The sequence below is a fragment of the Gymnoscopelus microlampas genome (genome assembly GCF_963454915.1).
Source record: "Gymnoscopelus microlampas genome assembly, chromosome: 17".
In the NCBI taxonomy this organism is placed as follows: domain Eukaryota; kingdom Metazoa; phylum Chordata; class Actinopteri; order Myctophiformes; family Myctophidae; genus Gymnoscopelus; species Gymnoscopelus microlampas.
Window position 1 is genome coordinate 26,595,670 of NC_139954.1, and position 14,993 is coordinate 26,610,662.

At 43.1% G+C, this 14,993-nt stretch overlaps 1 protein-coding gene across 1 annotated transcript in view; it reads left to right on the forward strand.

Annotated features, from left to right (window-relative positions):
• itgb5 (integrin, beta 5) overlaps positions 1-14,993 on the forward strand; it is a 47,228-nt gene that overhangs the window by 10,435 nt on the left and 21,800 nt on the right. Inside the window, exons 9-11 of the mRNA XM_084085227.1 lie at positions 696-830; positions 7,258-7,432; positions 7,974-8,228. Of these exons, the coding sequence (XP_083941353.1) occupies positions 696-830; positions 7,258-7,432; positions 7,974-8,228 (565 nt within the window). The remainder of the gene's footprint in view (positions 1-695; positions 831-7,257; positions 7,433-7,973; positions 8,229-14,993) is intronic.

Consider the following 14,993-nt stretch of genomic DNA (forward strand, 5'->3'; position numbering starts at 1 on the left):
GTACGGTTTCGATCCATGCTTGGCCTTTGTGGCTTTGGCTTAAGACTAGAAAAGGCAGACTAAGCTGTATAAATCTGCCTAACCAAGGCAAATTATTCTCTCACATTCCCTGTGTTTCGCTCTTTTCCACGCTGCCTGCAAACCGATTGAGTGACCATCATGACCAGGCAGATGGTGGTGGTTTCATTATAAATTGTTGTGTGTTAGCATATCACTGTGCTCCACAGTTTCAGGGCATTTGAAACATTTTACGTGCAAAGGGTTGCAACCGCTAATAAATCCCTCTTGCCAAGACTGATGCACAAACAGGATTTGATATACTGTTTAGGGTGATTCAATGGTTACAACGCAAACTACTGGCCAAGTCTTAATAACCACATGAACCTTCTCGTCCGTTTTATAGGCATGTCATAATAGGCGAACATTTGGCGAAAAAGGCGAGCTACAAGTTCACAAGGCGTTATGAGCATGTACGGTATATCGTCTTCGGTGAAGATATTTGGTGTTGAGGGGAAAAAGTAGGGGACCAAGAATAGACCCCTGAGGGACCCTGATCAATGAAGTACAGGCTTAAGTGGTTAAAACAATGCAAAAGGTTTCTGCTATGCTAACCTTCCACTGTGCTGCCATCAAACATTGCCTGTGTCTTTCTCTTCTCTCACTCTCACATTCTTTCCTCTCTCCTTTCCCCTCAGAACATCCGTTCCAAAGTAGAGCTGACCGTGTGGGACCACCCAGAGGACATCAGTCTGTCCTTCACGGCCACCTGCCAGGACGGACAGCCACTGCCGGGCCTCCGAAAGTGTTCCGACCTGAAGATAGGAGATACTGTGAGTCTCCCTCTGACCCATTTTCACACTGTTCTGTACTATTCTCTCCCATCTTCCGCCATCTTGATGTTTTGATCATATTTTGAACATGGTTGCATCTAAGGCTGCAACAACTAATCGATGAATCGATTATTAATCGATTATCAAATTAGTTGCCAACTAATTTGATAATCGATTAATCGATAATCGATTAATCGATAATGGAATATCATTAATATAATAATTAATTCAATGTAAAATTGGCTATTTTATCCAAAATGTAAAAATAAATAAATGAGAAAATGTAAAGTAAAGTATACATGATTAGAATATGCTTAAACATTCGACAATTAAGGTCTAATAATATTACAAAACTACAAATTGATACAAAACCTATATATCCAGTCGTTTTGGGGCATAAACAAAAAGTTGAAGGATAACATTAAGTCTGATAATGATGTACCATGCATGTTCACATCAAGTATACTTTACATTACTTAAGACCGTTAAGTGCCCACCTATCCTGTATCCCATTTTTTTTAATGAAACATTTGCATTTGTATAGTACTGTACTGTTACCTGTACTGTTACCCTTTAGCCTAAAATATGTTGTTTTTTAATCAAATCAAGCAGTCAGAAAAAGAGAAAAGCTACCATAAGGTGGCTTTTATTTATTTTTATATGTATTTATATATTTTATGGGTAGTAGCCTAATCAGCAGCTGAGCAAAATTGTATAACATGTACTTTTAAATTAATTATTCATCTGTATTGTCTTTATTGTTAGATAGAACATGCCTAAAACAACCTAAAATCAAAATGATAAGGTAAAGTGCGATAATCCGATTAATCGATTAATCGTTAAGATAATCGACCGATTCATCGATTATGAAATTAATCGTTAGTTGCAGCCTTAGTTGCATCTAGCCTAACCTTTTACGAGAGAGCAATTCTTGCCATTTTGATGTAAGTTTCACTTACCGTATCTAAAGGCTTATAAAAGTATATTGTAGTTCACCACAGATCCGCTCTAAAAGGATATGAATTATGAAGCAGGGCATATCTGTGCCTCACAGTTCATCTCTGCCTTTTGAATGCAGCGGATGAGGATGGCCTCATGGTGACAGTGTAAATGAATAATGCCCCCCGAGGGTATTGTGAGGATGGAATCGTAGGCTGTGGACAGATTCACTATGAGGTGTATACCTGCAGTACGCCTTAATGGCCTGCCCTCAGCTGGGAGCGGCATATCCATCCAAGCATCCAACGACTAAAGGAATCTAGTTGCGACTTGGCAGCCTGCAGCGAACGCTGTGTGACCTTTAAATCTTCGTTAAAGTACAGCCCCTGTCTCATGAGATCAAACTGCGGTGGCTGAGAGAGGAGTGGGGATGAGGTGTATATTGTCCTCCTCCACCATTTCCAAAGAGGTAGCATTGGCCTGTGTAGATCCGTAACCGCAGCTTAATGAAAATCACCCTGACTGACTAACAGAGTGTATTAAGTTGTCTTGGGCCAGACAGTTCACTGCAGGCCACAATATATGTGGCTTGCATTCTTTTCTCAGCTGTAGGAAGTGGAACAACCTTAAAATTGTCACTGATGTTTATTTTCTCGGTTCAAACTGCCTTTTTAGTTATCTTTACCGCGTGCAGACATTCGATGCACTACTTAGGGCAGATAAATCCTCTCTTTCCTATCTGAAAGAAGGAATGGCCACTTGTCCCCACCACACAGCCATCTTGGCAGAATGCTGCTCATTCCTAAGGGAATATTCTCGCTGTGGCGCGTCTCGGCTGGAATCAATCAACAGCGAACACATCTACGGGGAGGCTGGCCAAGTTTCACTCATTGTCCCCCCAGAAGGATCTCAGGGGTTTCATCATCGGTGCTGCCTCTGCTCTCTGCAGGTCCCGCTGCAGCCGCAGCCTCTGTCTGGGAATGTGATTGTGCATCATTGAATGGAGGATGACGGAGGCAGGCGTTGGTTATTTTCAGAGAGAAGGTTGTAGAAGAGACCAGAACCGCAGGGGACCACAGGAAGGGGCCAAGAGAACAGTGGGAGTTGAACCCATAATGATTAACCGTGCTTCTCTGGGGCACTGGACCTGGGCATGAGTTATGCTTTTCATTCCTGCGGAGTAGCTATTTTGGAATTTGTGCTTGGGATGAATGGGGTGTAGAGAGAACATAAGAAGGAATGGTATTCAAAGAAGGCCTTCAGTGAGAGTTGGTTTCATGGAAGAGGAATGATAAATTGAATAGCAGAAGACCAGTGTCTTTTTCCACGGCTGTTACTCGGGCCCGTGTCCAACATGATGGGAGCATTCACCCCGTTGGAACACCCTTTCCTCATTTTGTCTCACCGAACAAAACAAAAAAAGGTCAGGTGTTGCTGGATCATTGCACATCTTAATCACCTTTGAATGGTGTACGGTCCAAATCCCTCTGCAGTCCCTTTTTATATTCCGCACGGGTCTCAATGGAGCTTTGTATTGAGTTCTGGAGCCATTGAAAGTATTAGCAAGAGGGTACTTTGTACAGGCCACCACACAGGGAACCCCAATACACACCTCCCCACCCTCCCGTGCTTGTTTCCCAGCTTCTGCATTTATCTGCTAGAATGTTATATGAGGGTAGGGCGTGGGAGTAGGCAATGGGTGTTGCATGCAAAATGAAGGGGCGAGAGACCATCTCCAGAGCTTTGGTGGCGGAGGGGCCCTGCTCTTCTGTTTTCATCTAGGGAAGTGTGGTTTGGGGGGAGAGGCGAGGGTTATGGTGCAGGCTATTGCGTCGCCAAAACTTCCCGCTCCGTGTGGAGAAAGTGGCCAAAAGCCCAGGTGTCAGTCACTGTGCCCCACCGAGCCTAACGTTGCATCTCAATGACCGCAGACAAAAGTAGGCAGAAGGGGGTTTGTGATACACACACACAGCCTTGAAACACACAAAAGAGCCCGGCAAGGAAAAAGCAGGCCCAAGTGTATTCAGCATCCTTTTCACTGCCATGCTCTCAGCGCCATAAGACTACTGAATAGAACCTTGCATGCGGATGGTGTCAGGTCTATGCTAACGCTTTAGCAATCTCTTCAGATAAATTTCGTCTAAACAAACGAGAATCTTTTGAATTAGATTGTGGCTTGTGTTTTTGTTTTACATTCTGCTCTGTCTGGCTCTGAATGCCAGGCAGTCATGAGAATGCCATCATCGGAATTATTTCTCCACTGTTACAATGATGGCCATTTGGACAGCCTCCATCCTCGGGTCATGAGATGCTCATTAGATTTCAAGAGACATTTGGAAGACGCAAGTCTTAAAGACACAGTGCCATGATTTTGTTTCTGTTTTTTTGTAGTTAAGGAGTTGACATTACTTCTCTACACCACCCAATGTGGTTAGAATGTGCACTCCGTGCTGACAGGGAGGCTTTCCTCCCCCGAAACACAGTCCCACGGTGGTGGGCAGTAGCACTTTACCACTGCACCACCCGAACTCCTAACAGAAACAGACTGAACTTCTGACATATCAGGACCATGTACCTCCCATCATATGGACTTAATATTGAATAGTGTCACTCCAATAAATGATTGATGATGCACCTCAACAGCCAGGCAAAGTAGTCTGAATGTGAAACTCCTTAATAATCAGTAATAGCTAAGGATCATTATGTTGGAGCTAAGGATCATTACGTTTTGTGCGTATGCAAGGAATAAAGCTTCTGATTTGTGTGATTCTTCAGTCTTCCAGCCTATTCAATTTCACATTACATCATAAGGCCACAGTCTTTCAACTGTCTGTCTGCCTCCCTTCATCATCTAATTTCTGGCACATTTTCATGTCAACCTATCAGTGCCTGAATTATCATTTCAATCACATTGCTCCCTGAGCCAAATGAGTAACCAGGATCTTCCTCCACAGAGTTCAGCCGAGGTGTATCATCATCAGTGCCCCCTCCTCTCCCTTCTCCTCCTCCTCCTGTCCTGGCGTTTCCCTCCCATGCCTTCACCGCTAGTTTTGGGCGCCCCGTTGCTCCACAACCTCATAACTAACTCTCCCAACGTGCCGCCTGATTGGGCGTAGTGGCTTGCTCGTGACTCACATGTCCCGTGAATCAAATTGTGTGCCCTGTTAGTTAATTAAGTTGCTCACGATGTAGTGGAGGAATGCGGAAGGGACAGGATGGGGCCTCTCCCTCACTCACACGTTACGTAGCCTCTACCTCTGTCCTCCTGAAAGGGCTTGTGTTTGTCTACATGTTGGTCAGAGGAAACTCCCAACAGCATATTTTGTGCTGTAATGCCTGAATACTCACAGTGTCACACTTATTATGTATAATGAGTGGGTTTTTGTTTTTTACAAAAACATTCTGTACAGTAGACGCTTTGCTACTGTTCATAAGATTTGTACTTATTTTCAGTGTTAAGGAAGCTACTTTGAATGCATAGTATGCAAGCTGCCAATTATTTCACACTGGAAGGTGTTGAATAGCTAGCATAGCTAGCTATCCCTCAGTAGAAAAATACGTTGGTATACTAAAGCTACTTATAGTACATAGTTCAAGCTACTTAAAAAAAAAAAATACTTTTGTAATATGAGATTCATATTCACAACAAAATTAAATCACAAGCCAGCAAAAATACCACTGAGTGTAAAGCAAAAAGTGCACATTTTCATGTTCACTTAAACATATGCCTGCCAGTCACACTAAATATCCCAATATAGATGGAAAAGTGCAAGGACGACGACAACTCTGGTTTTGTATGTCATGTCCTTCAGACAGCTGCCTTCCAAAAACTAGAGGCTAGGGGGGATATTGCAGGTTATAGGTAACGTAAAAGAATAGCATGCAACAACTATTTGACCGTTGCTGACAACAAGGGTAGGCCTTTGGATGGAGTTTGCAGTTTGAATTGATTTGAATATCGTTGAAACTACTAGTCAACACTGCTTATTTTGTCTATAATTTCCTCCTTGCATATTCAAAATGATGGTTGATTATTGAGCAGTTTTCCTTTTGAAGTGGAGAATTGCAGACTGGTATCAACTCTTCACGCTGCTTCTCTCCCAGCAAGAGCTTGTAACCTCGACCATCCGCTTCCCTCTCCCCTGTGTCTCAGCTGCATCCGTCACTGAGAGGACAGAACAAGGGAACATGAGATCAGAAATAACAGTAGGCGAGGTTTAGAAATGGTGAGCTCTTCAATTCACAGAATAACAAGTGGATGCTCTCTCCGTGAGAAGAGAACAGATCTATGAACTCATTTGTTGTTGCCAACATCAACAGGTCTGACAGTGGCTATGTGGGCCCAGTGTTTGGTTTGGGTCTGAGTCTAAAACAAGAGGTTCTAGGCCTCTCTGGGACCCAGAACTGTTGATGGGAGCTTCAAAGCACAGCGTGTCACCTCACCAGCAGCCCCTTGGATTTCTGACTGTCAAAGTAGACGTAGAACAAAGATGGATGAGACAATTGACCTCCACAGAAATATTTCTACAGCTGTTTGTCCCCTCTCAGTCTTTGCAACATCTACTGTAATAATAGTGATATGTATATTGTTTATTGATATATTTTTCTGTATTCTATATTGTTTCGTATTCTGTGGGGAAGTCCATAAAGCTTAAATACCTTAGTTACAAAGTTGTATATCTTGTGTTCTTTTTTCGCCTTTGGCACTTTGGAATAAGGTTTTATAGGAGGTGTCAGAGTGAAGCTGACACGTGTGAATTACAGTCGGTAGTTCAGATTTATAGCAGCAGCATCGTTTTTATCAGTAGGGAAGGCATACTGAAGAGCCAAGAAAAACACCCACGCCCTAGTTGGGACAGACAGTTTTGAGGATGACTGCGGCGGTAGCTTAGTGAAGAGCAGGGATGAAAACACTTGTTTATGTCGGGACAGGCCAGAAACCACAAGGGTTGGGTTTCTCCTCGCCTTAACACTTCCTTCCTCGGAGCAATCAAATGGGTGTAGGTCCTATATGTAGTCTTGCATTAATCTACAAAGTCGGAGCAACATCATCTGTGCCTGTGCGCTGTGAGCTTTCCTTTTCAATGAGTCGCGGCTGCACATGTAAACACAAATACGGGGTCGCACACAGTTCACATCTGTAGTCGAGCTGCCAAGGGCTTTATACAAGTGGTGTAAGGCTGCAAGTAAATGTAGTTGCTGAGTCAGGTCATTGCAACACATAGAAATAAATACATTGATTTTACTTTTCTGTTTCTGAGGCTGTACAGCTACCGCAGTTGTCTAAACTTGCCTTGCCTTGTAGTTTTAAAACTAATCCAAAACATATCTCTGCCTGACTTTTTGTTTTCACTATATAAACATAATCATAATCCCCTTTCCCTTATAATTCCCCCAGTGTCCTACAGTACCATTACTGGTCAGATTATCAGAAACATGAGTAGGCCATTTGTTGACTGTCACACCGTTGGCTCACTTTCCCCCCCAGGTGTCCTTCAACGTGAAAGTGGAGGCCAGGAGCTGTCCTCCGCCCGGCACCGACCAGAGCTTCACCATCAAGCCGGTGGGCTTCAAAGACCGTCTGGAGTTGACTGTGGATTACCAATGTGACTGTGGTTGCAGCCGTACAGCGCAGGCCAACAGCAGCATTTGCAGCTCCACAGGTAACACTGTAACAGGGCTGGAGGTGGGGCTCAAACCAAAGTGAAGAATTCGACCGCCACAGTGTCTATACACAGTAAAAACCCTCAGGCTTTAAGTGTAAAAATGGACCAAAAAGGACACATCAGGTTCCATTTTTACACTGAGGGTTTTATTATGTTTATTTGGACGACCAACAGTCGGATGAATTGTTGTTCGGCTCTGCACACCTCGGGGTCATATGAGACACACACACACGCCGAGTTTGAGACCAAGCGGAAATTTGGGCTCACCAGCGGTTTCTCAGAACAGATACAGACGAATATAGCCTGCGGGTCTGAGAAAGACGCAGAAATTATCCGTGTTCTGGAGATTGTATGCAGAGGCTTCCTGATTGGCCAACCTGACCCATCGGCTTTACTGATTGACCGAGCTTTGCATATGTTTGTGCTTCATAGTCAACATAAATGGAACGACTTGCATCGTTCCGGACATGCATGGCCCCAAGTAGGCCGGCCGTCCTTGTGTATTCTAATCTACCAAACCAAACCTCCACCTACACAGGTACCTACAACTGTGGAACATGTCGCTGTGAGCCGGGCTACCTGGGGGCCCGCTGTGAGTGCCAGGACGGTGAGGCGGGCAGCCGCCACCTGAGCGCCTGCCGGGAGGCAGAGGGCAAGCAGGTCTGCAGTGGCCGAGGGGAGTGCAGCTGCAACCAGTGCCTGTGCTATGCGTCAGAGTTTGGCAAGATCTACGGTAGTTTCTGCGAGTGCGATGACTTCTCCTGTGCCCGACACAAGGGCGTCCTCTGCTCAGGTAAGAAGAACAACACTAGACTGTAAATTCCTGAGTTCATTTAACTCTTGAGATTATACAAAGTGGTCCTATTTGTACAGTATACTCTTAGTAAAATCCTCAGCATTATTGTATCCATTTGTAACTCTTTTTCTCTTTTCTCTTTTTCTCTTAACACACAAGGAGCACTTGTCTTGCTTTGATTTCCACACTTAATAGTAGCTTGCAAAATGTATTCTTGGTCCACATCCTAGGCTTTTAGCACAATGAAAGTTTATTTCAATAGATGCTTGTATTGGTTCACCAAATCACTCTGATCAATCGAGGTAATGAAGGTTAAAATGTACTTTTGAAATGCTATAACTAGTGGTCTGTAAACCTTTCAGTGCCACTTATGTTTTGGTTAGAAACAAAATGTTTGCCCATGTTGACATATAGACAGCCATACCTGCCTTGGGTGTGTCTTTGTTTTTCAGGCACTCCCATAAGTAATTTTTGTCTTCAGAGTAAGCTGAAATGCTCACCTGCTTGACTGTTGGCCAAGTTCCTATGAAGAGGCTTAGAAAAGCAGCTGGAGTGGGCTGTTTCTAAACCTACGGCTTGCATTTTATTGTGTCTGAGAGTTGCAATCATCTGTGTGCAGGAAACTTGGAGTAAGCTCAGGATGTTATTTTGCACAGAGATGCTTTGTGAAAGTTAACATCCAGCACCACTAGAACCAGAGACTCTGGTGAGATTAACTTCCCAAACTGCTATTATTCCCCTTTATCTTTATTAATCATGATCTCCAAGTTTTCGTACTGAGTCATTTGCATGCTTTATTAATGAAAAATGCATGCACTTACTAATATTACTAGTACTGATATCTACCACATTTTCTCCCATCTCGATGTCCCTGATTCTGTCTGCTGCTCCGCATAGCTCTGGGACTTGATGAGAGCGGGCAGGTTGGCTCTGCGTATCTGCTCAGCCATACTAAACAGTTGGGTTCCCAGAACATTGGGTCCAAGCCTCTGTGAGTTCTGGGGTGAGATCTACTAGCTGGATAGAGGCCCACTGGCTCATCCCCAAACCAACGGCTGTTCCTCTGAACCCACAGAGAGCGCTTTGTCAGAGTGGGGCCAGCTTTGGTGCTCTCTCCCTTAGCACAATGCATGGCTCTATTTATCTATACCCAGTAGAGGTGCCGTCTTTCGTTTGGTCAGCAGCAACATTGGAAATGCCAGATAAAACGACAGAGAACAGCCATTTGTTTGTCAGCTGATCAATCATAATCAGTCATTAAATGTTAACACTCCAGTACTTTCTGAAGGCACTCGCTACACCTCCTATCACAGCATGGCTGGCTCAACATGGAGCTATAATGAGTTCCTAATGATTCCAAAGGGAAACTCCTCCCTCCTCTTCTCAATTCCCTGAATCAGTTAGTTAATTGTCACAAAGTGTCTTGTATAAACAGTGTTGTAAAATAAATTCAGTGTTTGCATGAGGTTTTAATGGGAAGGCCTGCTCTGCATCCCTGTGCCCTGTTAAAATGTCTTGTAAATAGAATTGTGCACCACCTAGATTGGTCACGCTCCACTGAGAGCAGCTCACCTGCAGTGTGTCTGGGAAAAGGGCTGGAGGTGGTTGGGTGTTCAGTCCGATAAATGGCTTAAAGGCACAGCAGGTTTTATTAAAAAGGAAGTCAGCTGGCACTGTGATCTCTGTGCTTTTCTTTTCTTTTCTCTCAGAGGATTGCTGGTCACCCATAGATTGTCCCTAGAAGGTCTGAAAGGAGCTGTAGTTTTTTCTGTGCGTCATATTAACATTGGCAGAAAGCCAACATCCCTTCTATCTGAAACTGCTAAATGGTCACACTGATAAATGGATAGGTGGGTGCCAGTTGTGGTGAAAATGTCCAGGGTGTTGGAAATATTGAGGCTAATAGAAAATGTACCCATGGATATACATGGATATTTCCTGAATGTACCGCTGAACAACGTGATTTTGTACAACTGCTGTGGCAGTTCCTCCTCAGTCAGTAGGGCCCTCCATTGACTTCTGTTGCTCAGCCTGTCTGATTAGATTGCTGTGTCAGTGGGCCAAAAGTCAGGCACAGACTGCTGCAAGGTGATTGGATTCTGGTTTACAAATAAAAGACAGCTGGTTACACAGGAGCATGCCTGGACTCCTCCTAAAGCTACTTCAGGGTGGTTCAATTTGGCTCTTTACTGCAGTTTATTTAAACACAGATGCTTGTGCCTTACACCACTTAGTTTGTCCCCTCTGAAATGTCTGTGAAATGTTTAATCGTTATTTTGTGTTTAGTCACATAGCATATTGCCATTTAGGTCATGAGAATGATGAGATAATGATGTGTATTGGTATTGGACCATATTGAGTCAGTTATTTTGTCCTATATTGGTTTGTGTTTACTTTATTGTGGTGTTTTATGTTTGTGGAAGAGTCCTTTTCCTTCTATCTCCCAGGCTAGACTCTTTTGATGCCTTTAGCAGCTGTGCAAGCTGGTCAGGGTTGAATGTGAGGACACAACAGAGGAAGCAGGCCACACTCCACAGTCCACACCCAGTTGTGGCTCAAATCTGTCGGCCTGGCTGGCTGGCTGTTGGGCTCAGCTGTAAAGGCATTGTGGTGACATGAGGTAGTGGCCAGCCAAAACCTCTGTAACACTCTGCAGCCTTCAGAGTGTCTTTATAGACCAGGGAGTTTGTCACCACTAATACAATACTGTCTGAAACTTAACTGCAAATTCTTATCAGATGGAACCTAGTTTGTAGAAATCTGAGGGCAAGAATAGGCTGCAGCAATTCATATTTATTTCATGGACATGTGCTTCCTTTTAAACTACACTCTCAAATACAGACTTATGTAAAACTTGTTATTATGGCCACTGGGCAGGAGTTGTGACAAACTCAACATTTATTTTAGTCCTCCTCCCGTTCATCCTCGTCAAATGTATTTTCGTCAGATTTGTTTTTGTGATGGTCAATCTTGACAAGCTATCTTTGTGCCAGCTTAGGTAAACTCACCATTCTTATCTTTCACAGCTGTGCTCAGCCGTATGCTGGTCGATGAATGGAGGAGATAGCTGTGTTTTTTTTTATTGACTTTGTATTCTCGAGTAAAGTGGAGAACTGTTGTGTTGCACAGTAGCTGACTGTGTTATGTTAGTCCTCTGTACATCAGACCAATATTGACATGATGAGGATTGTGGTTCCCAAACCTTTTGGCCTGTGCACCCCCTTCTACATCCCCAATGCCAGACACCTTAAAGAAATACAACCTACTCTATTAATAGCTGCATTAACTTTATATTAAATTGCAACTCATATATATATATATAAAATGAATAAATAAATAAAATCCACTGCCGGACAGTTTCCCTGATTTTAACCAGTTCTGCGTATTTGCATGAATGACCTACATGATATGCTGCCACAAGCTACATGCCAGGTAATTAGGCTGCTGGCAGCAAGTCGAGTCATTTTAGGTACATTTATTAATTAATTCAAACTTTTTCAAAGTTTACGAATGATTTTCTTACGTTTTCCTTTATTATTATAATAAAAAAATACAATTTTAAATAATTTATTGGTTATTGTTTTTCGTTTTAATAATTGTAACACCAGCACCACGATTACGCTATTAATGTCACGCAAGTTGCGCACCCCTGGGGGTGCACGCACCACGCACGTTTGAGAATCCCTACTATGCACTACGCAGGCTGACTGCAGTAAAGACATCTGGGAAGTTGGGAACACAACCAAACGGTGGAGGAAGTTGATGTGAGGATCCAAGATATACGTTCAGTCTTGTGCCTCCTTGGCATGGAACATCTCTCAGGATTGTCCTTTGTGAGCCCTACATTTACTGCCACCTCTGCTGGCCGGCCCTCATGAATCAGTCTCTAAAGTTAGCTGCAGTCTTGACAGGTTGGAGATGTGGTGGGAGTTGCAGTGTCAGTGTCCTCTTAATAGGTCTGAGGGGGAGGGAAGGTATGAGAGGAGGCTGGAAGTGGGGAAGCGTAGGGGTGGGGGGGAGTGCTGGGTCAGCTGACCTGTATCGGGAGACTGTCTGTCTCTGTATGCCATCGTAATCTTATCCCCAGTATCTCCAAGGCCATCCCTTCAGGTCTTTCTGTCAGCGTTCGTATCTCTGTCTGTCTGTGGGCAGCCCTGAATGCTTGGTGTGTGTGTGCTAATACAGTTGAAGGTCGTTTTCAAGCCTTGGTTTTGTTTGCGTGAGTGTGTGTGTGTGTGCTTCCAAATATATATATATATATTAGAGCATAATCCAGTCAAGACATGCAGGGATAAGTCGCGTGCTCCATTTGCCTGTAGATTTTTACAAGGCCTCAGTAAATCTTGACTTTGTAGTCCTCCTGCCCCCACCCCCCCCTCCCTGACATCTCCACAGCGAGCTCTGCAGCTGGTTTTAAATAATGATCTAAGCGCTCAACAGTCTCCAATTGCCAGAAATAGCATGGCCTTATTTTCCAGACTGGCACACTTACCCGCAAACCCTCTTTTAACCCATAAATAAATGTGCTGTCTCAAAGATCGTGTGTGTGTGTGTGTGTGTGTGTGTGTGTGTGTGTGTGTGTGTGTGTGTGTGTGTGTGTGTGTGTGTGTGTGTGTGTGTGTGTGTGTGTGTGTGTGTGTGTGTGTGTGTGTGTGTGTGTGTGTGTGTGTGTGTGTGTGTGTGTGTGTGTGTGTGTGTGCGCGCGCGCGTGCGTGTTCGTTAATTTGGAGGATAAATGGGAACACATGTGTTTATTAATGTTTAGGCCTAGCGTGACTGCGCTTCATGCAAGTAGGAGCTGTCCTCAGGCTAGCAGTGTCTTTGTCATCATTATTGTTTTTGTTTTGACCTTCACCTAACGACTGCAATAATATGCACATTTACTCATTGATTCTTTGTTTTGTCAGCGTTGTTTTGTCAAGTCTAACAGCAGTCTACTCTAGATTGCAGGCGGATTAGTATGGACGTTCCAAGTTGTTGGTCTAGCCAGAGCACGGACATGTTGAAACACAAAGTAATACTCTTATTGTCAAACATTCGACACTGTGCAAGTATGTCTAGCTCCTGCCACTTCCGTGACTCTGTCTAGAAGAACTTTGTTGTAGTCCTGTGTGAGCTACTAAAGACTAAAACAGTGGTTTTCAATCTTTTTCCTGTAAAGGACCGCAAATTCATATGTATTTTACCACAGACCCACATTTGAAAAGATTTTGTGCTAGGGACCCCCATAAGAGAAGATTTGTGTTCAAAATGTGCAAAGTTTTTGTACTTTGAGAACCATTGATCTAAAAAACTGTCCCACACATAACTCGGTGGAAGGTAATTAGACTTGACTTTCTTAAAAGTCCTAATCTGAGGTTAAGCCTGGTCGTAATTGAGCTGCCAGTTTGAATACAATGTTCTGATGGAGGATGAAGTTCATCAAGTGCCTTGGTTTCAGTGGCTGTGGTGAACATCAGTGTTTTATTTGTTGTTAGTAGCAAAACATGCAGTAATTAGTCAGTCTGTTCTAAGTTCATTGGCCGATTGCCATTCATGCACAGCGCCTTTTGGTTTCTACAAAGATAATGTACTACTCTTCTCAAAAGGTAATAATGTGATATTTAAATAATTAAATTGTATTGAAATTTTAAACATATTTAATATTAAATTGTTAGATTTATTGTCATATTACCCTTGTTAGACCTCCCCGAGGTTGTATAATAGGCTGCCATGCTGTGTATAAACCACACTTGTCTGTGAGTGGAGATAATATACGATTGATTGATTGAATGAATGATTAAAGTGTCTTGCTTCTTTAGAAGCCCAGCCTGTATGGGATTGACACATTATATGGTACATTAATCTAGCTATCTATTTAATACAATACACTTGAAGCATTAACATGTACAGTACTTGTTGCATTTACAATGTATGGCACACACTATAGTGTGGAGAGATTTAGTTCTAACTTGGACTTAAAGAGGGACTTTAAAACTCATACTTAAACTCTGGTCATAAACAAAGAGTATTTGGTCTTTATTAAACACATTCATTAAAAATCAGTTCATGCCTTTGGCTAAGTATAGCAGCAGGCATAGAGCAGTACAGGTGAGACTAAAGAAATGCATTTGCACATATACAGTATATTTCACTATCTATATTTATCTGTATTTTGCTAAATGTAAAATCTGTATCAATGAACACTGATGGTTTTACTGTATATGGTTAAGACGGGCAGTTAGAAACATTTAAAGTATGTGCCACTAATTTCCTCTTGCACATAGATAAAGTTAATCAACGATTAAATAGGTCACGTCGGTCTTTAGATAAATTGAATAAATGTTAAAGCTCATCCAGGCCAACCTCCTGTCCATGCCATCTCAAATCAACAAATTACGAGAAAGGATCAAGCCCTGCCCCTGCACTTAAGCAGGCTATTGTAAGGAGTATTTCACAAATAACGGCTTGCAACTGTCAGCAGAGGACGAAATGCAGATTAGTTGAAGTGGGTTTCACCTTTCAAACTAAACTCTTTTCAACCCTTTGACTTTGACTGTTAAGCCTCCCCACGCCTGTTATTGTTTTCATATGAAAAACCCCCAGATACCCTGCGAAGATCTACCAACTCTTAGATGGTTACACATGCATGGAACGATTATGCATTGTGGTGGGGTTTATTGAAGTCCCACCTGTGATGTAGTAGCAGCTACGTGAGCGCCACCTGTTCTCCTAGTGATCAGTCCCTTGGCCCTGAGGTAAAGCAAACACTGCATGTCACCT